General features: G+C 42.8%; 2 protein-coding genes across 9 annotated transcripts in view; one reads left to right on the top strand and one right to left on the bottom strand.

The window, feature by feature from the left end:
• Window positions 1-24,609, top strand: part of NCF4 (neutrophil cytosolic factor 4) — an 80,436-nt gene that overhangs the window by 2,146 nt on the left and 53,681 nt on the right. For 2 of the 8 annotated variants that reach the window (XM_051784625.1, XM_051784623.1), the window contains exon 1: window positions 22,235-22,372. The exons of 1 other annotated variant lie outside the window; for it this stretch is intronic. In XM_051784625.1, coding sequence (XP_051640585.1) covers window positions 22,287-22,372 — 86 coding nt within the window. In that variant the 5' untranslated portion in view covers window positions 22,235-22,286. Of the gene's footprint in view, window positions 1-22,044; window positions 22,373-24,609 lie in introns of those variants that run through there. 5 more of the 8 variants (XM_051784624.1, XM_051784632.1, XM_051784626.1 and 2 more) reach the window with 5 other exon arrangements.
• IFT27 (intraflagellar transport 27) lies at window positions 14,946-22,047 on the bottom strand. Its single transcript, XM_051784641.1, has 7 exons — window positions 21,913-22,047; window positions 18,573-18,652; window positions 17,456-17,515; window positions 16,726-16,785; window positions 15,662-15,779; window positions 15,251-15,360; window positions 14,946-15,051 (listed from the first exon to the last, which is right to left on the bottom strand). Exons 1-7 carry the CDS (start codon window positions 21,944-21,946, stop codon window positions 14,953-14,955), a joined length of 561 nt encoding a protein of 186 aa, XP_051640601.1. The 5' UTR covers window positions 21,947-22,047; the 3' UTR covers window positions 14,946-14,952.

Below are 24,609 nucleotides of genomic sequence, written 5' to 3'. Positions count from 1 at the left end.
TGCTGCAAGAGTGTGGAGGATGGTAGCTTGTGGACAGGCTCTCTGAACTGTTATACTTGGTGCAAAGGAATCTGAGAGGTGGAGAGATGCAGAGAACACCTCTAAGATGGTGGGAGATTAGGGCTATACAGGGATGGCCTGTGTTGAAGAGGAGGCTCTGTGAGGGTTTCTCTGGGAAAGCTAGAGAAGATCACTCAAGGACCTTCCCTTCTATTTTCACTGGAAGAAGGAAGGTGCCTTGAAGAGGGAACGCATAAGGGAAGAATAAGTAGTTCTTGGGACTCTGAGTATTTTTGTGTTGGTGGTCATTCCTCTCCAACTCTATCCAGTATTCAAATGCTCTCATTCTTCAGAGGAAGGTAGAAAATCTGGGCCAGGAGCCTGAAAAACTCTGAAGAGGAAAAAACTTCATCTGGTTATTCTGGCACTCAAATCCATCAGGCACAAACATTGCATGTGTGGATAGGAAAACCACTCTGGAAATCTGTGGAGCTCATACCTCCAAGGAAGGTGGGCTCCTCAGTTACTCTGTACTCTCAAAAAATGTGTATTACAGCAACAAGAGAGGGGTATGTTCTCCCAAAAGAAATTGCTAGTGTAAGAAGGCCAGGTTTGCAGGGTGACGATTTCTTTAATGTCTGGCTAAGAGAAGTGAGACCTATGAGAACTCAGCACATCTCAGGATCAGAACCAAATACGGCTTCCTGCCTCACACTTCCCCATTTCCAGAAATAATTCTCTTCCTGCTACCCTACTTATACACTCTTAGACCATTCACAATAATCCCTCTACAGTTCTAAATGCCACAGGAGAAGAATGGAACAAAGGCAATGCAAATGCCAGACTGTCCTGTGTGACTGCTTGTGCTGTGGATAGATGCTGTGCTGAGATTTCATCTTTCCTACAAAGAATCATTAAAAATGATAACACAAAACAAGAACACAGAATAAAAACACTGTGGCAGATTTTTACAAGTCGCATCTTCCTGAATAGCACAACACGGAATGACATCTATAGAAGAGTAAGGAGAGAGAAATTAATAGTCTGGAGGAAATAGAGAGATTTTAAATTACATTTTAAATTACTTGAAATGAGAAGCTGATGAGACAGGGAGCCACAGGAAGTCTGCTTCCAATGGCAAACCAAGAGTGCTGCTATTTGTGGAGAGAAGGGGCAGTGCTGTAGGAAAAAAAGGGGCATGAGAAAGATACAGGAAGCAAGATGAAGGGCACAAAGTCAGAAGGAACTCCATGGGATGGTAATGAGACTGAATAGAGTGTTTGTGGATTGAGTGCTGCAGTGGAGCTCTTTGGCACGTAGGATAAAATCAGACAGCAATAGAGTATAAAAATTGGTATCCAGGAATCTTCATCCTGGGGAGGCCAGCTCAGAAGGAGCTGCTGTAATGAGATGTAAAAGAGATGGAGTTGATGCAGCTGTATTTGCAGGCAGAGCAGAGGTGTTAATAGGCAGATGCACCAGCAGAGGAGATGTTAGGACAAACAAATTGGGGTTAGGGTGATGATCATAGAACTGGAAGCCAATGGGGCAGAGAAGATAAAAGTGAGATAAGGTGCAGAAAGAGAACTAAAATGTACGATAGTTCATGAAGAAAGAAAAATGTCACATATCTGTATGGTTAGACAAGCAGAGGGTGCAATCAGAGCAGTCATCACTGATATCCAAAGCTGAGGGTCCCAAAGCACTTAAGAAACGTTATTCGCATCGTATCTTCATGCTGGTGGTTTTCTCAGACCAATTTAACAAACTAGCAAGCTAAGAAAAGAAGATTTGTGGGTTTTTGCCAAAGAATCACAAGTGAAGGAGCTAGAAATTGAGATGAGATAGAGATAGGGAGATGAATACACAAGGAAAAAGCCTCACCGGTCCTCTTTTCTTATCTTCAGGTTCATATAACTTGAAGATCAACTTAAAAGACAGTTTAAACGTCAAATATTCAGTCCTACAGCAAAGTTATCTCTAGTGTAACACTTTCTTATAGAAAGTAAGAAAGAAATCGATATATGGGATACAGAGATCTAACAGTTAAAATGAGCATATTTCCATGCAAAACTGATGTGGGTACTGCCCTGAGAGTGCACAAAAAACTCGTGATAGACAGGAGTGGAATTCTGGCAGGCACCAAATATGAGGTTATAATGCTGCCATACATAAATCCCTCAGTTTCTGACCTATATCCTCTTCCAAGCTAAATGTTGTGCAAACAGTTCAGTTAGTCTCTCACAATCCTCTTACAAAGTAACATGTTCATTAGTTTGCAGAGGCACTGAGGCACAGAAAAATTCAGAACATAAACACAAAGCCCACCCAAGTGAAAGTGTTCAAGCTGATTTTAGTAGGATCTGGGTGCTGTTATGAATGAGTTGGGCACCCATGGATACCCAAGAGATCTGCTTCATTTTGAGTTTTGAAGTTAGAACTCCTGTGCTTTCCATGTGAGACTTCTTTTTCTCATGCAACCTTTTCTTCCATTGAATGGTAACCTTTGAAATGTTTGCTATTTGAAGATGGTTGGGAAAAAAAAAAGTATCATCTCATGAACCCTGTGGGTTGGAGAAGACAGAGATTCCCAGGATGAATTTTCCACCATGATGAGTTGCTGGGATGTGAACTATTTTGCCTCCCTTTCTCTTTCCATGCTGTGCTAAGGTTTGTATGTACAGCAGCCTCCTAATCAATAGAAACAGAAAAAAAATCAATGCCTGCAACCCATTAGCTCTAACAGAGGGCAGGCTACTAACAAGTCACTCTAGCTGGAATTCTAGTATTTGGTAAAGTACCCACAATAAGGATATATGCATACATATATATACAAACTTACTGAATAAGACTAGCAGAGAAAAGTTGTGAGAACATTCCCCCTCACACCAGCATGTCTATCCCTATGTATTGGCATAACTATGCTAAACTAAAGGCACTATCCCCCACTCAGATGCTGTCCCTCACACTTATCCTCTCCAGAGCATGTTTTTCTACACTTGATTTATAATCCCAAGCTACCTTCATGATGAACCATCTTGTGTATAAATAAATACGTGCCTCTACACACCCTTACCCCTGCATAAACCATACACCACAGAAATCCAGCTTGAGACCCACTTATTCACAAGCATACAGCCATTGCTTTTTCCGTGCTGTATTCCCAGATCTTCCATGGAAATCCTCTTTTTTTCTTCCCATTCATGTCCAAAACAAGGCACAGACAGTTCCCGCTGGCATCCATATAAATCCAACCTTGAAACCATATGCTAGGCAACAAAAAGTTGGTGAAAAGGTTATGCCACAGGGAAAGGTCTCCAGAATGCATCAGAGAGGCGATGGGTCTCACTGCCCACTGTGCCTGAAATATGGGCACTGTTGCCCCCAGTAAAGCCTTTGTCCATCCATCCACTGACTGTAGGTAGATTAGACTCTCACTCTTGATCTGTCTGTTATGGAAGTGATGGTCTCTTCTAGTCAACTTCAGAATCCTCAAGTTAAAAAAAGTCATCGTTTCATGACAAATAGGTTTATGAAACACCAGTGAGGAAATGTGCATTGGCTGTGATTTAGTTCTTAAAGAAGAAAAAAAGCCTATTTTCATGCAAACATATCAGTAATCAAAGAATTGCAAAGAATAAGGCAAAAAAGAGAAAAGCCTTATTTTTTTCTGAACTGAAGGTTTTCAGAATCTTCCTGGAAGCATCAGCACAATGATAAATGCTGAGGCAAAGGTGAGGCCTACAGTGAGGATGGTTCGTGTTGACACTGATCGATATTCTGTGATATCAATCTTTCTTTCAGTGTAAAGGGCACAGACAGGGACAGTCCAGAGGATCCTGTGCAGCTTCATCTATTCAGTATCATCATTTAAAGCCACAGCCCAGCCCAAATATGAGCTTTTGCCATCTAGTCCTCTGCAGCTACAGAGGTATCACTGGGCTTCCTTCATGGGGGCAGACTTGCTCTCCTAGGTCTGGTGGTACTGACACAGGGAACCCTTCAGCAAGACAGCTATGCAGACTTTTCCTCTCCTTTAGGACATCCCTAGCTCTTCTTCTGTCAGATAGTTTAGGATATCAGGGAGAGGAATATTGAACTTTTAACTTCTCTGATGCTCAGTAATAAATCAGAGTCAAAAGAGATTCTTGAAGGAACATCCTAAGAAAAACAAGAGAAATGGTTAGTCCCTAGGATAGGTTATTTTGTCACTCCGAATTTTCAGAGGGACAAATCAAGAGCAGCCCATATCCCAACACCTATTCAGGAGTTCAATTTTTAAGAATTTTCCTAGAAAAATTCAGAATTACCATATCGCACTGATGTCAGTAACAGGCTACCAATTTTAATGTGAGAAGACTTTATTTATGTAGTCCCGCATGGTCAGAGTGGCATCCTGTGAGATGTGTATGTACCTAAAACACTGTTTCAAAGAAAGTCAGCTGATATATTGTGTCCTCAGAGCTATTGTATGAATTCCTAGGATTTGGTTTCACATTACCATTGTAATGGCTTAGGATCCCCCATGTGAATTCCTATCGAGGAAGTAGGTTAAACACATCAGATTAAGCCAGTCAAATGCTAGACTGAAGCATTATGGTGATGCACGAAAGAGTATTCCATGGATAGAAATTCGATAGAAAAGGTGGTATTCTCTGCCTTGGGAATAAAGGTCTATTTTAAAAAAGCAAGCAAAACACATATGTCTATTTAGGTTTCTAACTCCATGTTTAGACATCGAAGAACTGGCCTGATTTTCAGTTGTGCTGAGCAGTCAGCATCTCACATCGAATTCAGAGAGATGTAGGGACTCCAAATACCTCTGAAAACGCGGATTTCTGTTTTGATATTTTAATGTAATTTTAACAGATTAACTTTGGCCTCATAAACCAACAAATTTCTTAACAGAAATTAAATCCCAAGGCAATAGGTGGGTTCATCTGTATTTGACACTTTCAGTCATTCACTGCAGCTACTGACCACTTTTGAAAATTTCTGGGAAAGATCTGAAAGCAGAGGTTACTCATACGGTGGCAAATCATGGGAAGTGAGGAGTCTACTGCAGAGCAAAACAACTCCCAGCAGTGCACTTGGCTCCTACAGCTCCATCAGACCATGTTCAGGGCCTTGATGATGCTGGCTAAGTGGGTCTCCTTGGCAGCACCGACCTCAGCAGAGGCTGACCAAGCACTCCAGTCCATCCTCCAAGGGTGTGGAGTTAGGGTTCTCCTTTGTGTTTCTCTAATTTGTTTGCTCTGTTGTTGTCCACTTTGGCACAGTAAGCGAGTTTGTCAGGGGGCACAGAGAAATGTATCTCAGCCATGCTCCCCACTCCATATCAGGGACAGAGGAACATGCACAGGAGAAGACAGGTCAGAGCAGGAGAAAGGGTGGTTATTCCCTCCTAGGTTATGGGGGTGGCTGGAAGATAAGCACTGACCTGTGAAGAGCTGGTCCTCCTCCCATGCTCATAACTACTGCATTCTTTGAGAGGACACTTTTCCAGGCTGCTTGTGTCTGGTAGATAAAACTATTCATTTGCCATCTTTCCACAAGCCAGTCTGAAGCGACAAAGCACTTCTCTATTTCACAGACCATTGGGACTCTTCTCTGCAACTGACCTATATTGGTTATAAGCTTCATTCGTTCTGGCCTGCACTCCTCTCTCTTCTCCCACATGGAGCTCATGCACTGCTCCTCCCCTTCAAACAAACACCTTTACACATCCAAGGACATTGTAAAAATAAAATGATCACAACCTGGCCCTCCGGGAACCTTGGTTTTACAGTTTGTCCCGCTCCGATGCCAACAGAATTCACAACCCAGTTCAAGAGAGACAGACAGTGAGTGAGAGAAAGCAGGCAGACAGGCACAGACAGAAGGAGATGGAGGAATCAGGGAGAGAGAAAAAGGAGCAGAAAAAGGAACAGGGCTCCTAGTCTGGAACACAATAGAGAAAGGGGGATGGAGATACAGGGAAGAGTAAAAATTTAAAATTATAGAAAGTTGAAGGAAGAGAGAAAGACATGAAAAAGGCAGAGGAAAGAATAGAACAGAAAGGGTTGAAGGGAAGGGGGGAAGTCAAGTCAGGCAGGAAAGCAAGGAGTTATCTGTGACATAAGGTAGAAGAATCAAGAAGGTGCCTGTCAATTTGGGCACTACTTTTTCATCTCTCCTTTTCCACTGTGAGTACACTCTGAGGAAAGGGCAAGAGGAGGGGGAAAAGAGGATAAATTAATGCCTGAGCTGCCATCTTTAACAGCTTCTAGTAGTCAAGCAAGTATGCTTGAAATAGGCAGTCCACAGGTTGCAAATGTTCAGGTACACATTGCAGTTCAGCAGGCAGGAAACAGTCTGCACTAGCATAGTGGCATTTACATTCCTGGGTCCACTGGGTCTCTCTGTGCACTGGCAGCGAGCCCTGCATGCATAAGAATGCTTCTGTTTAGTAGCAGGGAATGTGCTCTGATCTCTGCCCTGTGTCCTCTGTCAGGTTCCAATAAGAAAACTTCAGCCCCAAACATATAAGTGCTTTCAATCTCCCTTCTTCTCATACAAATTCCCCTTCCTCCCCTCTGCCCAATTCACTCCAAGGGTTCATCTCTAGCCTTGTTTTTTCTTCCTCTGCTTCATCTCTCCTCTTTCCTTAGGGCTTCTCTTCCTCACTGTCATTCAATAAGCTTACCCTTACTCAGTCCTGTATAAACACATGGACACCCGTACAGACGCACACACACACAAAATTTATCTCTAGCTCTGTAGTAATCCACTTACCTATGACTGCAGTACCTGGCTGGCACAAATCTCTCTCGCACAGACAATCCATCTATCTCCTCACCACAACCCTGCCAAAACTGCCTTTCTGCCAAATCTTTCGTTCCTTCACAGCCTTTCTCTTCCTGTCCCCCAGCCAGTCCATTTCTTTGTCTCCTCCTGCACAGTTCCTTGTGTTTTTTCCTCCCTTCAATCAATTCTTCTTTCCTTCTCCCCACCTCTGCCCATCTGTCTGTCCCTCCTTCCCACAGTTCTCTCCAGCTGACACACATGTACCCCCATGTCTCTCTCCCCTTCTCTCCCCGCTATATTTCATCTCTTTGTGTCTCCTACACGCCCAGGCCCACACTTGTTCTCTCCCATACTGAGAGGAGGCGGCAGCAAAGAATTTGCTGCTGACCGCTGCATTGCTAGGAGGCAAACACATGGCCGGCCTTGTGCAGGCCAGTTTCTGCCTGAGTGCCCCAAGTCACATATCCCCAGCATCATCTCAGGCACTGGGAAAACAGATGGTATAATAAATGAGCGCAGCCTGATAAAAGGAGGAAAGGGTGCCTGCCTTGGATGCCCCTCACCCACGCAGAGACAAACATCTGACATGGGCACAGCTCTTGCTTCCATACCAGTCCAGCTTTGTGCCAGAACTAGCCAGCTGAATCAGGCACAAGGTCTTCCCTAATACCAGATGGAGAGGAGAGGGGTAGGAGAGGGTGGTAGTGGATGGAAGGACCAGTGGTTATTTTTCTGACCACAGCATAACCCCAGAAAAAAAAGCACATGGGAGGATCTAAGTAATCTTAAGGTCACGGGGAGGGCTGTTATCATGGGAGGTGTAGCAGAATTGTGGGAACACATAGTTGTAAGGTAAGACCTCCATGTGCTGAGACAGAAGGAAAAAGGCAAGAGGCACAGACAGTGAAGAGGAATTAGATATCAAAATAGCTATGGACAGAGATGGCATCCAGTGATCACTTCTGTCTCAGTGATGAGAAAGCCACCCTACTGGCAATCAGCTGTGAAGGCCAGCAAGAGAAACTGCCTAAGGGAAATACTCCCCATACTTTAATAGGTGCAAAAACTAGAGGACAGGGTCTATATTACTCTGCTTTTGCTCATACCAGAAATGTCCTCCTGCCCTTCCCCAGTTTCATGACATTGTTCAAGAATGCTACTTTACCTCCCCCACTGCCTCCCCAGATATCTGCATCCAGAGACTTGCAACATCCTTTCTTCTGCATTTACCTGTTACAAAAAACCTATACTCGTTTGTTACTCTTTTCCAAACCCACCAGCCTTCCTTCCTCATCTAACATTTTCACATTCATTGCAGCCTCTCTCTGCTGACAACAGCACTGAAAAGCATTATCTTAACCCTGTAAGACATCTTTCCTAGATATTCTCTTCTGTTGTGCATACAAGCTGATTTTATGCCTGATGCTTCAGCTACAACCTGAATTTCAAAACCACTTTTGTGGGCCTCAAACTGAAGCCACCCAATATAACAGAAACAAAGTCATAGATATCACACACAGTGGCCACACACAACTGTTAGACTACGAGAAAGCAAGGCTTCACAGGAGTCAAAATGAATTAGCAAAAGCAGAGAAGGGAATCCAACACAGAAAAGAGATTCCTTCCATGCAGAGTGGAAGGCATTTTTTATTGTAGGTACTTTTACTCATGAACAGAGTAATTTCTACCTGCCTTCCACTGACCTCACACACATTGCATGTTTTCTATTTTTTTTTGAGGTTAAATATTGATATTCTTGGGAGGTTTTCTGCTGTATGAACTGATCATGAAGTTTCTGTTGTGAGATGCCAGTGCTCAGTTTGTAGTGGGCACTTCTGCTTGCTCAGATGAGGTGCAGGTTCTCTTTCCATTCCCTGAATAGATGAACATAATGTATTCAGGATGCTGCAGCCACAGTTAGGTATAAGTGCATGTGTTGTTCCCCCCACCGTCCAAAAATAAAGAGTTTAAGCAGAAAAATCATGACACTTTCTGGCAAAAGAAAATAGAGATAGTGCAGGAATTAATTTGTGTTTTAAATATGTTTATGAAGATGTTTAGGTAACAATTGTAGACATTTATTTCCCTCCACTCAGAAATCCTTTCTGAAGAACTATACTCAAAATGAATTTCCAACACCTCTTCACACTCTTCCACCCTGATAGTCTGACGGTGCCCTTAGCTTACCTAGTTTATTTTTTCTGGTCTCATCTGGATATGCTGTCTCCAGCCACTGCTGCTCACAGCATCACAGCTTGCTCTTCTTATCTCCCCACACTACTCCTCGGTTTATCATTCTGGATTCTTGCTATTGCCAGTGTCAATCCTGTCACACAGACTTTAACTCTTTCTGCCTTGTTCTAACACAGGCCTCATATCTTGAATCTAAACTGATGGCTACCACTGACCTGTCTCATCATGGTTCTGAATCCCCCAGACTGACCTTGGCCCCGAGATCTTGGTCCTGAAAATCTTCAGTTATTTATACTTACCACCTGCAAGGTCATTCAGCTCTACCCTGTATCCCCATTTTGCCTCAATGGCTCATGCAAAAACTACTTTTCCTCCCACTTTATTCCATGTATCATTCTACGAGCTGTGAAAAGCCTTAGGTCTTCCCATCCCTAAATCCCATGCTTCCACTCTGCCTCAGCAAATCCTTTGTGCTCTTCATGAACGAATATAGACCTACATATTTTCTACATGTTCCTTTTCCCCTACTGCTCCTGCATTTCCCCTGTTTGGGACACAGAAGTGGATCACTTCTGCCTTTATACCCTTTTGCTCACAGTCCTTAACTGGAAGTCCTCTTATTGTCTATTTTTCCAGTACTTGTGCTGAAAGATTACAGGCTCCACATTTCTCCAGTTGATGCATATCTGGCTGGAGGGAAACTCATCAAACTGACCCCTTCCCTGACCCCAACTTGACATGTAGGGTCTGTTACATTTCCCTTTTAAACATTGCCAATTCAATCTCAGAGACCAGGAAAGAGAGCAATTCCAGGCTTCTCTTGACAAACAGTTCTAGGGGAGGAAATATGTGAAGTCATGGCAGAAGAACGAGAGGAAGACCCCCAAGCAGTAAAAAAAAACAACCAACCATCCAAAACCCCCACCAAAACTCCCAATTCAGAATGAGAACCGCCAGTGTCTGTGAAAGTTACACTGCAGTAAGCTCTGAAGAGCCAAGACGAGGCTGCCAGGACTCAGCTGGTGGTCTCCTGCCAGGAAATTACACTCTAGTCTGAGCAGCATCCCCATCTCTCAGGTGACTTCGACAGGGAGTCACAACAGCTAAAGAGCCCTGAAAAGCCTGGAGACTGAGTAGCTCTCTTCTTTCTCCCTCCCCCAAGCGTTGTTGTTCCGGGTCAACAGAGCCAAGGGCAACTGGCACAGAAGACATTGTTCTCAAGGCAAGATGACAGCAGGAGAAGGAAATAGGACACAAGAAGCAGAGAGATGATGTGCCCTTAGGCCAAGAGAGATGTTGCAGGGGCTAACATGGCCCCTGAAGAGCTCCTGCTCAGACTCCATCTCCACTGCAGAAGGTCCTAGAGGTCCCTCGGCCCCAGCTTCCAAGGAGTACCATCTGCAAGATGGAAAAATTACTTGCTAAGAACAAACAGAGGCGGATATTCTCCATCAAGGAGCAGGAACGAGATGGGAAAGGACTGAGAATGCATGGGGACAGAAGGGTCCCATCATGCAGGTGTCAATAATAGGAATGTCTTCCTGCTACTAGCAGATAACCTGCCATCACACTGCTGGCTTTGCACAGGCAGATGAGACCACGACTACAAGCAGTTGCCACCTGAACATCATAGATACAGTAATTATTAAAAGCAGAGCACAGCCTTGAGCGGGGTAAGGACCCCCACAGATCTGTGTAAGCACCAGTAGAAAGCAGTTGCTGCCTCCAGAACAGAAATGCAGTGTTTTCCCTGCTGTCAGCACCTGCGTCAGGCTCCTAGTTTCTCTTGAGATACAGCTCTTAATTGGGATAGATTGTACGTTTTCTGCTGCAGCCCAGCCCAGCTCCCAATTTAATTGCTAGTTTATGACTTAGCCTGTTTTGTGCTTTCCATGCTACTTCTTTCCCCATTTAATCTAATAGAATTATAGAAAGTATTTCTGGGAGGACCTCAGGAGGCCACACAGTTTATCCTTCTGCCCCAAGGCAGTATTTCATTTTCAACAACATCATGTGTCTTTTGCTATCAGGTCAGATTGATCCAAGATGTATAGTGGGTAAAGAAATGAAGCTTACCCAGGGGAGTCAATTGGCATAAAAGACTAAATCCAGCCCTTTAAGTCACTGAAGTTATATCAGAAATAACCCTGGTCCAAATGGTGTCATTTATCAGATCAGTCTTCTAAAAGATGTCCTTTCTTAAGTTTTAAGTCTCTAAAATGAACAAATCTCTAAAAGAAACTGTTTTGACAGCCCCATTTCAGTATATTTAATGCTTTATTATGAACAGCAGTGACCACTCCATTGTTAACAATGAACAGATCTTATCACAGTAGGATCAGCTTTGAAACTCCTATTACTCCCACAATAAAACCTGATCTTTCTGGAATTTTACATCCTGCATTTCACTGCACAGTAGTCTGGCAAGACAAAACAAACCCATTAAAGCATCTTTAATATGACAACTTTACACAAATGAATTTCCAGTAAAATTTCAGAATGTCAGACAGCTTCTTAAGGTTCTTTCTTCCAAGACAATTTGACTAAAAATTCCACTTTTGTTTTCTTTCTTCTATTAATCTCTCTAAGAAGAAATGTCTTGCAGCCTCGGGAATAGATAATGCAGAAATTAGAAGGATAAAAAAAAAAAATCATCTGGTAATGTATCAAGCTAAGTGAAGCAGGGCACAAGTATAACAGGGATTCTGAGCAAAACCATGAGGACCAAAGGAAAGGTAAGAATGAGAGGCTCCAAGGAAGAAAGAAATGGTTTTGCCTAATCAAATAAGCAAGAAGGAAAAAAGACTACATATCTATTAAAAACAGCTAAAGGTCTGTTTGTTTCCTCCTCCTTCTTTTGAAATTTCAGTTCTGGTTGAGTTGGGTCTTTTCTGTGCTGTAACGCTCATGCTGAGCACCTGCAGCACTGCACAGCTGGACAAAGCAGGGGAGCTGTAAGAAGACAACAAGCTTCCTGGTCAGCAGACAGGCTTTCCGTCTTCCTCCCACTGTTCTCCACAGCACTCGTAATTCTGACTGACGCTAAGGCTGTAGGCAGCAAACACACATTCTCACCCTATAGATGTGACCACAACAGTTTGTAAATACAGTAAGAGAAACTTAATAATGGCTTCAGACTCTTACTCATCCTGCTCGCCCAGCTCACCTACTCACCACCCTGAACTTCTTCACACAGACACAAAACTATTTTCCACAGCCTTCCCATGTCTGGCTCTCGTGTTCTCTTCCTACTCTTCACTACTGGCCTCTACAATCAAGGTCACAAATAAGCTAGGAAAATAGCAACAAGCACCACCTGCATCATGCTTGTATTATATAGCACATTAGACAGGAAGGACAATATACTGTGCTTTTAAAATGCATCGAACAGGGGCAGATGGTTATTGTCAAACACACCCTTTTGAAGGACATTAAACTGTGTCTCTACATTAGTGCTTGAAATAGTCCTGTAAAAAGCAAGTTAGACAACATGCTTTAGACATCACTTCTTTTCCAATTGTAGTTATGGCCTGTGGAAGAGGGAAAGGGGTAGTGGGTGAATCCCTACTGCTAGCTAATTGGATCATACATTTTCTCTCTCAGGCAATATATCTTTCCCTGCATGGGATGCATTTTTCTTCACTAACCTCTCTAAAGCAGCTTCCCCATAAATCACAAATCACAACTGCAAGCATTCCCTTAATGAGATCCTCCAGCTTTTGCATTCATTTAATAAAACAGAATTCACCAATCTTCATCTTACTGGTGTGTTTAAAGTGTTTATTTGAAGTTATGGGAGGTCCTTCTGGTGCAGAGAGATGGACTCCCTGGTTAAAGATTGCATAGGATTCATTTTATTATCTATTCCCAAGGCATTCATACCTCCTATGTACACCAGGTCACAGGTGGCATACACATCTGGTATGTTATTTTCAGTATGAAGAAACATGTGTCTTGTTTTGTAATCATATCATCAATAGAACCAGGGGGAAATGAGCTACCAAATCAAAACAAAACTTCTTTAGTTCTTTAACTAGATCAGCACAGCATTCAAAATAACTTTTATCCTCAATAGTCAGAGGTACCAGCACCTGCAGGCAAGAGTCTACTCAGCCTATGTAAACCAACAGACAACCCCCAGGATTAACAAGACAACCCATGTGAGATACATATGCCAGTAATGCCAATCCAATTAAAAAATGAGTGAGTCTTCTGGTTACCCTAAGATCATGGAGGACCCTTTCCTTCTTCGGAGAAAGCAAGAGCTTCCCAGCTGTTCTGCAATTTTTGAGGTGGCTTCTAGCAAAAGAACCTCTTCTTTTTTGTTTCGTGTAGGTTGAGCTCCTACTCAACCTCTTTAGCTGGTATTCATGTTTCCTAGTTAATTCCCAGCATCAACACACTGTTGTCAGTGAAATGAGCCCAGCTGCTTCTCCAGATTCTTGAAGTGCTTCATAAACTCTGCTACAACATCTGCAGCCATATTTCTTACGTTCAATTCAATGTACTTTTCCTAGCACTGAGCATAAAAATGATTATAAACCATAAGTATAGAAGTTTTGAAACACAGATTCCTGAAAAGCCTGCCTGAAAAATCACTCAGTGCTTACTCTCTACAAAATTCAGCTTCTCTTGCTCAAGGGAATCTACCATAATCTGGGAGAAGGGAATAGTTAAATTTTTTAAACTCTTGGTGTTAGGCTCAGTTACAAGCCAGGACCTTACCACGGATGCTTTTGCATTCTGCATTAGCAACGAGCCTTACACATGCAACGTCAGTGCTCCACACAAAAGAGCAGCTCTCTCTAGGCTTCCACCTTTTCTAATATGAAACTTCTACCCAGACATGGCTGAGTCAGAGTAACTTATCCAGGCTGTCTTTCATTTCCCTAGTCCCGTTTCCACTAGCAACACCAGAACTGTGGTCTTTAATCCTAAAGTCAATGACAAGCAGAGAGAGTTTAGTGAGAAACAGGACTCTGACTTTGAGATTGAGAACTGAACTTAATCAGAATGGTATTGCCAAGTTCAGCTGACAAAAATGATACAAAAATACATAAGATGACAAAGACATAATGAAGAAAAGGTAATTTGTTCTACATTTTGGACTCGTCTTTAGAATAGAAGAGGTATTCTTGCAATTTGACCCCATTTTGCAGATTAACAAATTTGGATGTGCCTGCAGGAAGTCCTTCCCGCTCACTTCAAGGGAGGTGGCAGCCTCTGTAGAACTCCTGTGACCTGGGACCAGCAGAGGGCACTGCGTCACCAAGTGACAGCGGTACGGACGCGAGACAGTTCCCACCAGGCACTGACAGTGAGCCATGTCGAAGGAAAGAAACATTCTAGAAATCAGAAACACGTATTAGTCACCAGGATATCACTCCTACAACTGCTAAGGGCAACACTGTTAAAACAGGCCTCAAACTGTGGGCACTCCTAGAAACACACCTAAATCCAGCTCAGTCCCCACACATCTCGGTCTCCAGGTGCTGATTTTAGGGCACAGGCCTCCTCCAGAAAATGCTTTTCAAGAGGTAGGGCCAAATCAGTCCTGCCCTGCAATGTATGTATCAGGGCTGGGTTGCTTAAGTCGAAAAGAATCCTGTCAGCTTCCTCTCTCTGTTTCCAAACCTCTAAATCCTTGTTTGCAGCAGCAGGAAGTCTGTTCAGACAAGAAGATATCAAAGCAAAGAGCTGGCAATTTCCATTCTGCCCTTCCCTTTTACTCCCCGCCTCCTCCAACCTAGCAGATTTTCAGTGAGCAGAGAACTAAGTTACAGGACATGAAAGGAATGCTGAGGTAGCAATTTCAGAAGAGTGTCTTTCCACTTGCTTATTTCTAGTTTATTTTGAATTACCAGAAGATGACCATGAAGAAGCAAATAGCTCATCTTTTTTCTTCTCTCTGTATTCCATCCAGCAGGATTCTAGGCACCAGAAGAAGCTTAGAGGATAAATAAGTCATACCAGTCATGCTAGTGAGTGAAAAGTTTCCACTTTCTCTTTGTAGAGTTGGTGGAATAACTTTGCCAGGATGTGGAAAGGGGTCTCAAAATTTTTCATCTCCTTCTGTAAAGAAATAAGAAAGTTATGAATGACAGATGGAATAACCACGTGACTATTTATGTTCTGCTTCACAAAAGAAGGATTAAACCCGAGTTAGAAGGCAAACAAGGGGAAGAGAACCTCCGATTATCTTTTTTTACCTGAAAGAGAAGATAACTACAAACATCCACTTCCACAGGCAGTGAAAGGAGCAGATACTCACCACTGACATCTCACAGTATTCCAGGCCATGTTTCTCAGCCCACTTCTGTGCTTCTTTCTGCTCCACAACTCGGCGATCAGCTAGGTCTGTTTTATTCCCCACTAAGACACCTGCAGAAAAAAAGACATGAAACAAGAAAAAAAACAGCCCATCAATGCTGACTTGTTAGTAATAAAGACTGGAACATCTGTAGAAGTAGCTGAAAAAGCTGGAGGTATGGAGAAAAGTCTACAACTACCTAGAAAAGGTTCAAAAAAGGAAACATATTCATGCCTTACATGCTTTGTGATAAAAGCAAATGAGTTGGAAGAAGCCCTGACTTAAAATAAACGCTCTATGTCACATCTCAATGGGAAAAACTGCTGTCATACAAGAGGGGAGTACACAACAAGAATCACGGCCATTTCTTACCTGGGATGTGCACCCCAACTGCTTGAGCCCTCAGCTTCTCCAGCCATTTGGGACAGTTGTTGAAAGATTGCTCATTAGTGACATCATACACAAGGCACAGAACGTTGGGTTGCTCCCACTGCGCAGCAAGAAAGGAACATTGTCAGCTCTAATGAAACTGATGTTGTCAACAGCCTGGCTGTAAACACAGCAAACAGCTGCTAAGATGAAAATAAAAAGCCGAATATATAGGAATCCTATGCCCTGGCTGAGGTTTCGCATTTCAAATGACCCAACTAAATGGATCACTGGCACTGGGAGAGGTGGTCTTGCTCTCTTTCCCTATTCTTGTCTGTACAGTCCTGCTCCTTTACTTGTATCTGCTCTGGCTTTCATCTGATCACTGGGGAAGCTGATTCTTCATGCTGAATCAGCACAAAATTAATCCTAGAGAAAAAAGTAGAAAGCTTTTCTTCCAGTTTGAGAAGCTGAGCCAGCTTCTAAAGGAGTTCCTTGCAAACCAGACCTAGTGCAAGGGCAAAAGTGGAATTGCCTCTGGTAGAACAGTGAATCATTAGGTTGACTTAGCCATCTTATGAAACCTCACATCAACTGATTCTACCTCTCAAAATGAGATAACACAGTAGAGAACTGTGGCTAAGGCCACAGATGTGTGAAGGAAAAAACCCAAGGACAGTATTATGCTCAAAGGACAAGAATGAATCCTGTTAGATCAAACACATCACCGTAACACAACCCCCTCCCCCACTATTGAAGTAGCAGCAAAATAGGTATTTTTCTAAGAAATAAAAATTACTTTAACCAACAGTACACAGAAATTCTCAGTTAACAAATCTGTATTTCTTTTGTGAGAAAACTGCCTATCTACTTTCCTTCCTCTGGAAAGTATTTCTCCTAATACTTCTACAAGTTTTAGAGAGGTAGAACAGGATGTGTTGGCAACTGAGGTAATTGCTCCCATTTACACTAAAGACAAAGTTTGCTACATCTGCCAGACTGAGGAGTTCAGATCTTCAAAGCAAAAGCGCTTCTTTGGAAGAAGAGGACTGTTACATAAGACTTACCAGTTTCTCCAGCATCTCAGAAAATAGATCTTTTCCTGCAGAGTCAAAAATGAAGAATTCCTGAAAGCGGAAACAGAAAGAAGGCTCTTGCCAAGAAAAATGCAGTATAGGGAAAAGATTTTGAAAGTAAATACTGCAACTTGTAACTCCTACGTTTTGTTCAGTACAGCAATGTCATGTCCCTAAGGGACAAATTCCCTGTACTGAGAAAACTCTAGATAGTGTGAGAAAAAAAAAAAAGCTGTATTTCAAGTATAACCAATCAATGGCTTACCTCCAAGGCTCCAAGTCTGGTTTTCATCTCTACTGGAAACAAAATATGTGGAGTGGGACAGTAACCTGTACTATTTACATGAAATTATACATGTGGGTACATTCCATTAGTGGGGGTATAGGGCATTAAGGGAAAATAACAGATAAGTTTCAGCTTCTTTAGTTTCCAAGAAATGTGAACTAAACCTGAATGCCCTAAAGGACAGAACAGAATCTCAACAAAGCTGGCAACAACTTTGATTTACAATGTTGTGTTGGATATGAGTATGTAAAACTTATATTTTTAAGACTGAACCAACCCTGGAGTATCAGCAATCGTACACAGTCAGGCTTAGTTCCTTAATGCAACCTAATTGCCATATGAACATGCATAGTGATCTTCCATCATCATGAGACTCGTGAGGTTTGAGCTCTGGATGTCTCTTTCTGACCCAATTTATGTCGCAGAAAAACTCACCACACTATCACTTGTCTCTGGAACCGAAACAGCCTTTACCAACAGATCTATGCCCGTTGTCTGTCAAGAAGAATCAGGAAAACGAGGATCAGAAGAGTTTTTAAGAGCCTGTCCAACTGCATACCAACTATGCATTGGATTGAGGCAATTCTCGTGAATTATTACAATCCCATCAAACACAAACTGCTGGGAACTCAGCAATACTCCTCAGAGCTCTGGTAACATAATCCCACCAACATGTCAAAGACTCGTAGATTTGCTCAGCTGGGGGAAAAAGGAGGAGAAGAACCAAAGAGATTTGCTTATATACAGTTAAGAGTATTAGCTGAAATCTGCAGGGCTACATCTACTCTCACATTGCTGCTGTAACACACGCCTGAGAACGTTTTGCACCAACCATGTGATCAGCTAACATATGGAACTGAGGTTATTTGTGCTTCTTCCACCTTTTATCTCATTCTGCTTTGTAGCTTGTTTGTTTGTTCTATTTCTATCCTTAACTTCTGGTTTCCATCTTTATTTCAATGAATAAACAAAATTTAGGGCTTTTTTCCTCCACACTCATATTTTCCTTTTTTTACTTTACTTATATTTACTTTTATTTTTATACTGATTCTGATTAGTCATCACCATTGATTCTTACACTGAAAGACTGCAAACTGTATCCTCTTCATCTGGGAACAGTTTCTGTAGATTATAATTATCTTGGGGCTATGCAGCACATCTTCGTGTTTGCATAGTGATAAGCACACTGTCCACATGCACATTTAATAGCTGCAATTAAAAGCCTTCTCCTTCAGCAAGGCTTTTTCATAGAGCACTCCCTAAAGGGGGAAGCTCTCCAACACCACAAAAGCTTGTGAAAACATTGGTTCGTCAGAAAAATCAACTAAATTACTCTGCATTAAGTTTCAACACCAGCACCCACATAATGTAGACTTACATAATATTAAAGGGTTTCCCTTCAGAATCTAGGGTGTAAGAGAAAGAAAACCCTACAAGATTCTACACTGAATGCCTTGACTAAAAATCATACTGATTTTGCTCTAGGTCTCCTAATTTCCTCATTCTACTTAGAAAAATATTAGACAGCAATCAGAGCCTGTTGTATGCTTACCAGTGTGTAGTTCTTCTGAAAATGAGCCCCATCACTGCGAAACATCTGGGCTAAAGCACTCTTCCCCACAGCCGGATCTCCTGCAAAACCAAAACCATAGATTTTTGTTTCATTCCAGAGAATCTTATTTTCCCTCAGTTCTGTTTACTATCACATGCCCTAAAAGCCTGGATGCTCTAACTCTGACTACAGGCAAGATAACTGTCATAAGAAGCACACAGCAATCTAAAAGGTAATACCGACATGAGGAAATGAATATTGCCATCATGCATGCTGGTGCTGACATTAGATTTATGATCTATGAACAACAGCAAAGGACTGCCAGATCAGGGTGGAACTGCTGCTTGTTCTAAAATTCATGCCTACGCCACAGCCCTTATCTAACAATTAAAATTTCCCAGATATGCTACCATGTAGAAAAAATAGCAATGTGATAAGGGACAGTGGGCTGCATAGGAGGCTATTTCCTCTCCTTATGTTACCCATTTCCCCAGATTCAAATCCTTGTTATATACTGAGACAAAGCTGCTTAAGCTGGTAACATTCCTCAATGAACTCTTCTTGCTGATCCTGCTAAGAGAGCAGCTCTTGCTGACTCAATGCTGCTGGTGGCTCATTAGTTGCATCCTGGGCATAACAGAAGCAAATGTCAGAGAGAAAGAGCCTGCTGATTCATCCCTTTATGGAAGGAAAACCAAGGGGCTTTAGTTTTTGCTCTTCTAGAGCCAAGGCTTTCTGATATGGCTTGCACAACACTTAGGGCAAACCTGGCAGCTGCTGGCTTTGGCTGCTGCTACAAAACTCTGTAAGATCCAAAGCAATGGCAGAGAACTGCAGAATTCACATATGCCCCTATTACTTCATGAAAAATATCATAACCTTTGCAAAACAAAGACTTAAGTTAATGCTTCCAAAGGGTTTATAATCTCTTCACATAATGTCCTTCTAGGCTGGATAGTTAAAAGGACAGGAGCCAGGAATTAAATACCTCAGTGGTTCAAGCTTTACCCTTTAAAGGCACACTCATAACAGCCAAGCCTGGAACACAAATCTTTTACATTATGTTGTTAATAAATTAACCCAGAAAGGGGTATATTTTGACCCTGTTACAGCTTCGTAGATGGTGTTTTGAAGGAAATTGATAGACTTATCTGCCCACATAATATTACAGAGGAGGAAGGAGGTTTTGGATAGTAACAATTGCTCCTAGATGCATTAACCAAACGTAGCTCTTGTTTAAACATTTTTAGCAAGCTTACTTACTTTGAGCTGAGTTGGGCTCATAATATTTAGACAGGAAAATCTGGTAAGTCAGCTTGTTTTTTCTCTGATCAGTTCAAGCTTGTGCGGAAGACAACACTGTTCTGAGTGGAAGCTATTCCGTATTTCAATAGACAATTAGATCGGTCTTTGTAAAATGAGAGAAGTACACACTGCTCCAATCTTCGAAGGCATCATCCAGCACAAATTCTTAACTAATGCGTTGCCTTTTTTCTATCTGACAGCCCCAGTTGTTCTTTCTCTTTCCTTATTCTTTGCCATCCTCTTTAGCCCGACATCACTATACTTCCTCAAAATAAGTTTCCTTGCCCTTTTCAATTAGTTTGGTCTCATCTGCCAGTACTGCATCCCACAGCATATATTCTACCCATGTTTCTGTTATTTTGCCAGAATCTGTAGTGTGTCCAAAATGCCTCCTACTGCCAACTGTCTCTGCAATGAAAACCTTTGTGTAGTGTCTCCACAGCAAGCTCAGACAAGAATATCTCTTACTGTGAGTCTGTAAATTACCCTTGAGACAACACAGGGATCACTTCTACTGTCAAGTTAATAGTCTCTGTTTTGCTAATAAAAGCCCTTTTCCCCTTTGACCTTGGTGCAGCTCCCAATTCTGTGAGCCGTTGACTCTTCATAACCATTTCCTTAGGTACACAAAAGCTCCCTGTTCCATTTCTGATCATTTTGCTCCTACCTATGTAATTGCATTTTCTTGTTCACTTTAGGTTGTTGTGGTTACTAATCTCTTATGTCTCTTTCACTATATTGGTCTCTTCTGCAAGAGAGAAGCGATTTTGGCTGGTCTACTTCATTAATTTATTATTTTTAATAATACATGGATATTATTGTAGCACATAGGAAAACTACATAAAGGACGGGATCTTCCTGTTGTGTTGCAAATAGAATTGAAAAGGCAGCCCCAGACCCAATCAGGATTAAGCACATAAACATGCCACCCAAAGAAAACCTATGTGATTTAAAAATGGTTGTAGAATTGGCCTTGGCAACAGTAAACAACAAAACTAGAAAGACTTTACAAAGCCTATGTATTGGAAGCAGGAAACTTCCAAATTGGAAATGATGTGTAAGTTTCAAATCTAGAAGACATGCAAGATATTCATGCTGTCCACAGCAACAGAGGCACAAGGGAGATTAACTTTTGCATTTGCCAAAGACCACACATGACTTTGTGCGAGTTCGTGGCCAGCTGCTTCCAAGGTTAAAACAGGTAAACATTTTACTCTGTATAAAAGAATTTGGAGTGAAGAGTTAAAGCTGGGAGTTGACTGCACACAAAGGTTTTACGGATTTGTGCTTCTGGCTGAGGCTGCACAGAGTTTCAGTGTAGAGGGAGGGAAGAAGAAGTTTTCTTCCTGCGGTGTTAACAATCATCTGTACTTACTTTCAACAGCTCTATAATACATCCTGACTAAAAAAATCGATATCTTCACCTCACTTTTTTCCCCCAGGTTAACCTCCAACTTGCTTGGGGAAAAAGACATGTCTGTGAAGTGCACGTGCTTCATCCTTCTATTCTTTACTTAGGCTTTACCTTTCTATCACACTCAGAATCACCCCGATTTCTGACATGAATTTTTCACATCAGCCCAAAGCAGGACTCCGGAATGAGGCAGGACTCAGCTGTCTACTCTGCTCCCTTCACACTTTCCCCACTTTTCCACTTTCCTTTCCACACTGCAAAAATACTCTTTTTGGTGAGGTTTCTCCCCCACCTTTTTTTTTTTTTTCAGACCCTTTCCTTGCATTTCAGCCGGTCCCACTACGCCTCACACCCTCCCTGGGCACAGCTCTTGACTCCCCGCGTGTCGCAGGAGGGAGCGGACACCGGGCTGGCAACGATAAACGGGATTTCCACCGCTGCCGTCCCGAGGGAACCGAGGTCCTCACTCCTCTCCCCACCTCTTCTCCGTCGGGGCGGCCCCTCCACGAGGGGCTGCGGGAAGCCAGGCCGGATCGGCTGCCGGCCTCGCCGCACCCCATGGCGCCCGCTCTGGGCCCCTGCAGCCAGCAGGGCGGACGGGACCGGGCGGGCCAGACTCACCTGCCAGCAGGCACTTGGCAGCGAGCTTCACCATGGCCCCGGGCAGGCGGCGGGCCGGACGGGAGGGCGGCCGAGCCGCCACGGCGCTGAACCGCGGCCCTGGCAACCGCGCGGCCCTGGCAACCGAGCGACCGCCCGCCCATCCCGGTTGGCTGCGGGCTCTGCTCGTCAACGCCTCTCGCAGTTGTTATTGGTTCTCTTGACTTTTTCCCGCCCACCAGGCGCGCCGTCGTTCAAACCCGACCCCCGCCCCTCCCGGTGGCGCCGCGGCGCTATGGGAGGAACGGAGCGAAATTCCGCCCGGCAACTAATTACGTCATCGGGACGCGGCTTGTTATTGGGTAGAGCACAGGGTACTGTACCACGGGGTTGAAATGAACCCTCTGGGGACGCGGCAGAAAATAGTAAAAGTAACGGCAAAGGGCTGCGGCAGCACCAAGGAAGAAAGAGGCAAGCGAGGGTGAGAAACCTCTATTTCGTGCCTATGAACCCACGGAACCCGATGTTCCGTGCGGAAGGGCCCTGGCACCCGTGCCTTCCTGCGCATGCGCTCTGCCGGGCGCTCGCCTCTGCCCCCGCCCGCAGCCGCCCCTTCCGCCCATAGTTTGGGTCACTTTTTCCTCGGGGCTGGGAGGTGGAGCGGGAATTGCACCAGGCTTTGTGCTTTGCTGCGGCAGATTTATAAGTCGGCCACGAGGCTTGATCAGCACGTTTAGAGCAGGCAGTTTGTGAGGCCGCTGTGTCTAGAATGGAAGTTGAGCTGTGCTTCTTCCCAGCCCGGGCCAACATTTGATCCCTTATCCTTTCCTCCAGTTCGCACTTTTCCTTGTGTTTGACTGTTATCATACTGATGGCGAAAGTTCTCTTTCTGATTTCTTAGTTGCTTTCTTCTTAATATCTCAGGATTTTGGTCCTTTTTCTCCCCCTTTGTTGTTTTTGTAGTCTTTCACACTGCAGTAGGTTGGTTTCTTTATTGTTTTTCTTAATTTTCAAATATTTTTGCTAAGATCTCCCTTGACTACTATTAAACTATTTCTCTGCCCTATTCTTATTCTTTGAACTGATCTTCTGTCTTCCTTAAGCAATCCAGGTCAGTGGATTTGGGTTGGAGCTGAAAAAGGTGATAATGAAGCTTCCTGTGTTTTCCTCTCCTTCCAATGTCTTACGCCATCAGCAAGCATACCATTAAAAGCAAAGAAAATTTTTTAGGGTATAAACTTCTTAGGGTATAAACTTTGCTTGTCTACACTTTGGGTTGTTTACTCTGGAGCACAGAATCTACTTGCTGTGAAAAGCAGTGAGTAAGCTGGGGAAGAAAAGAATAATTAATAGTGCATCTATATTGGGGTTATAACATTGAACATTCCAGAAGTACTGTTGGTTGAAAATAAATTGTTCCAAGTTTTATATTAATTTCAAGGTAGTGCCTGCTTAGGAGGCAGCTTTTTTTTACCTTTGTCTAGGATGAATGACCCATTTTACATGTTTGGGACTATGTGACACATCTGCCAGACACCTAACCAGGCAAGAAAATAACATAAAAATAATGAGATCCCATAGCAAAATCAAAGAAGTATTTTATATGGACATAAAATAACATTGTTTCTCTTAAAAATATGAAAGGGACTTCTCCAGCCTGAGTGGGTAAACCCTAGTTGTAGATGATAACTGTAGTGAAGTATAGTGATGGAGTCACTACTGAGGGTTCTTTTAAAAAGAAAAAGAAAAATCAACCCCAGGTCTCCCTATTGCTTTCACTGTTTTCCATCTCTGAATCCTCCATCACATAAGACAGGTGTGGGTTATTGATGTTCTCCATCACTTATGTCTAAATAGCTTCCCTCCCCTTTCATCTTTTCTGCCTTCCACTCCATCTTCCAAGAAATCCACTTGTGTCTGTGTTGTTCCATTTTTGCAATCTTTGCATTATCCTTTGTTGTCTATTTGTAATATTGTCCCAGTTTACTGACAGGTCTGTATGCGAAGGCTTTGAGGCTCCATTATGATTTACTTCAGAATTATTGATCGTGGCTGCAATGTAGTAGTATCCATCAGCATTTGCTGAGGTAAAACATCTCTAACATTTTACACTGGGATCAGTGTAATAGAAGGCATAGATTATGTTGGAAGTGAGATTTTTATTGCTGTTGAAAAATTCTGCTTGGAATCTGGCTATGCTGCTTTCCTATTAGCACCCTGGTCCTTTATCCCATTCCCTCATTTTCTACTTACCTCTGCATGCATGTGTGCACAGAACTCTTAATGGACTTGTATCCTCTCTATTTCTTCTGTCCTTTTGCCCCACACTTTTTTTTTTTTTAACTCAATCTCGGTCTTTTCCTCCACCTGAGTTCTCACAGGTAAAAGTTGTTCCATTACCAGCTTTGACAGTGATAGATTAAGGATGGAATTACTTATCTGTGCCTTGTAATCCAAACAGAATCACAGTCTGCTGTTAGCAGTCCACAGGGGTTGCTGCTGAATAAATTGGAATACTGGTAGCTGTGCTCACTGAAGCTTCTCTCATCTTAAATATGTGAGAAAGAGGGGGAGAGAAATCCTGTGAATTTAAACATCACCCCCCCCAACAAAGGATGATGTCCTTACCCTAGAGAAGTGTTTATTTGGTTAAACCCTGTATTTACCAGCTAAGGAGAAATAGAGCACTCTTTTTATTCACACATTTCATTTCTTCCT

Source organism: Manacus candei, unplaced genomic scaffold (genome assembly GCF_025592945.1).
Source record: "Manacus candei isolate 608988 ecotype Guabito, Panama unplaced genomic scaffold, ASM2559294v1 h1tg000018l, whole genome shotgun sequence".
NCBI lineage: Eukaryota > Metazoa > Chordata > Aves > Passeriformes > Pipridae > Manacus > Manacus candei.
The sequence above is the reverse complement of the archived record's forward strand: the minus strand, read 5'-3'. Positions and strand labels throughout refer to the sequence as shown.

What these genes read in the sequence shown, in the direction of transcription:
- IFT27 (XM_051784641.1), bottom strand. Translation starts at nt 21,946, where the DNA reads ATGGTGAAGCTCGCTGCCAAGTGCCTGCTGGCAG. An exon ending in TTCAGAAGAACTACACACTG is followed by an intron (nt 17,516 to 18,572) that starts GTAAGCATACAA and finishes TCTTCTTGACAG; the next exon opens with ACAACGGGCATAGATCTGTT. An exon ending in CTGAGATGCTGGAGAAACTG is followed by an intron (nt 15,780 to 16,725) that starts GTAAGTCTTATG and finishes CTTGCTGCGCAG; the next exon opens with TGGGAGCAACCCAACGTTCT.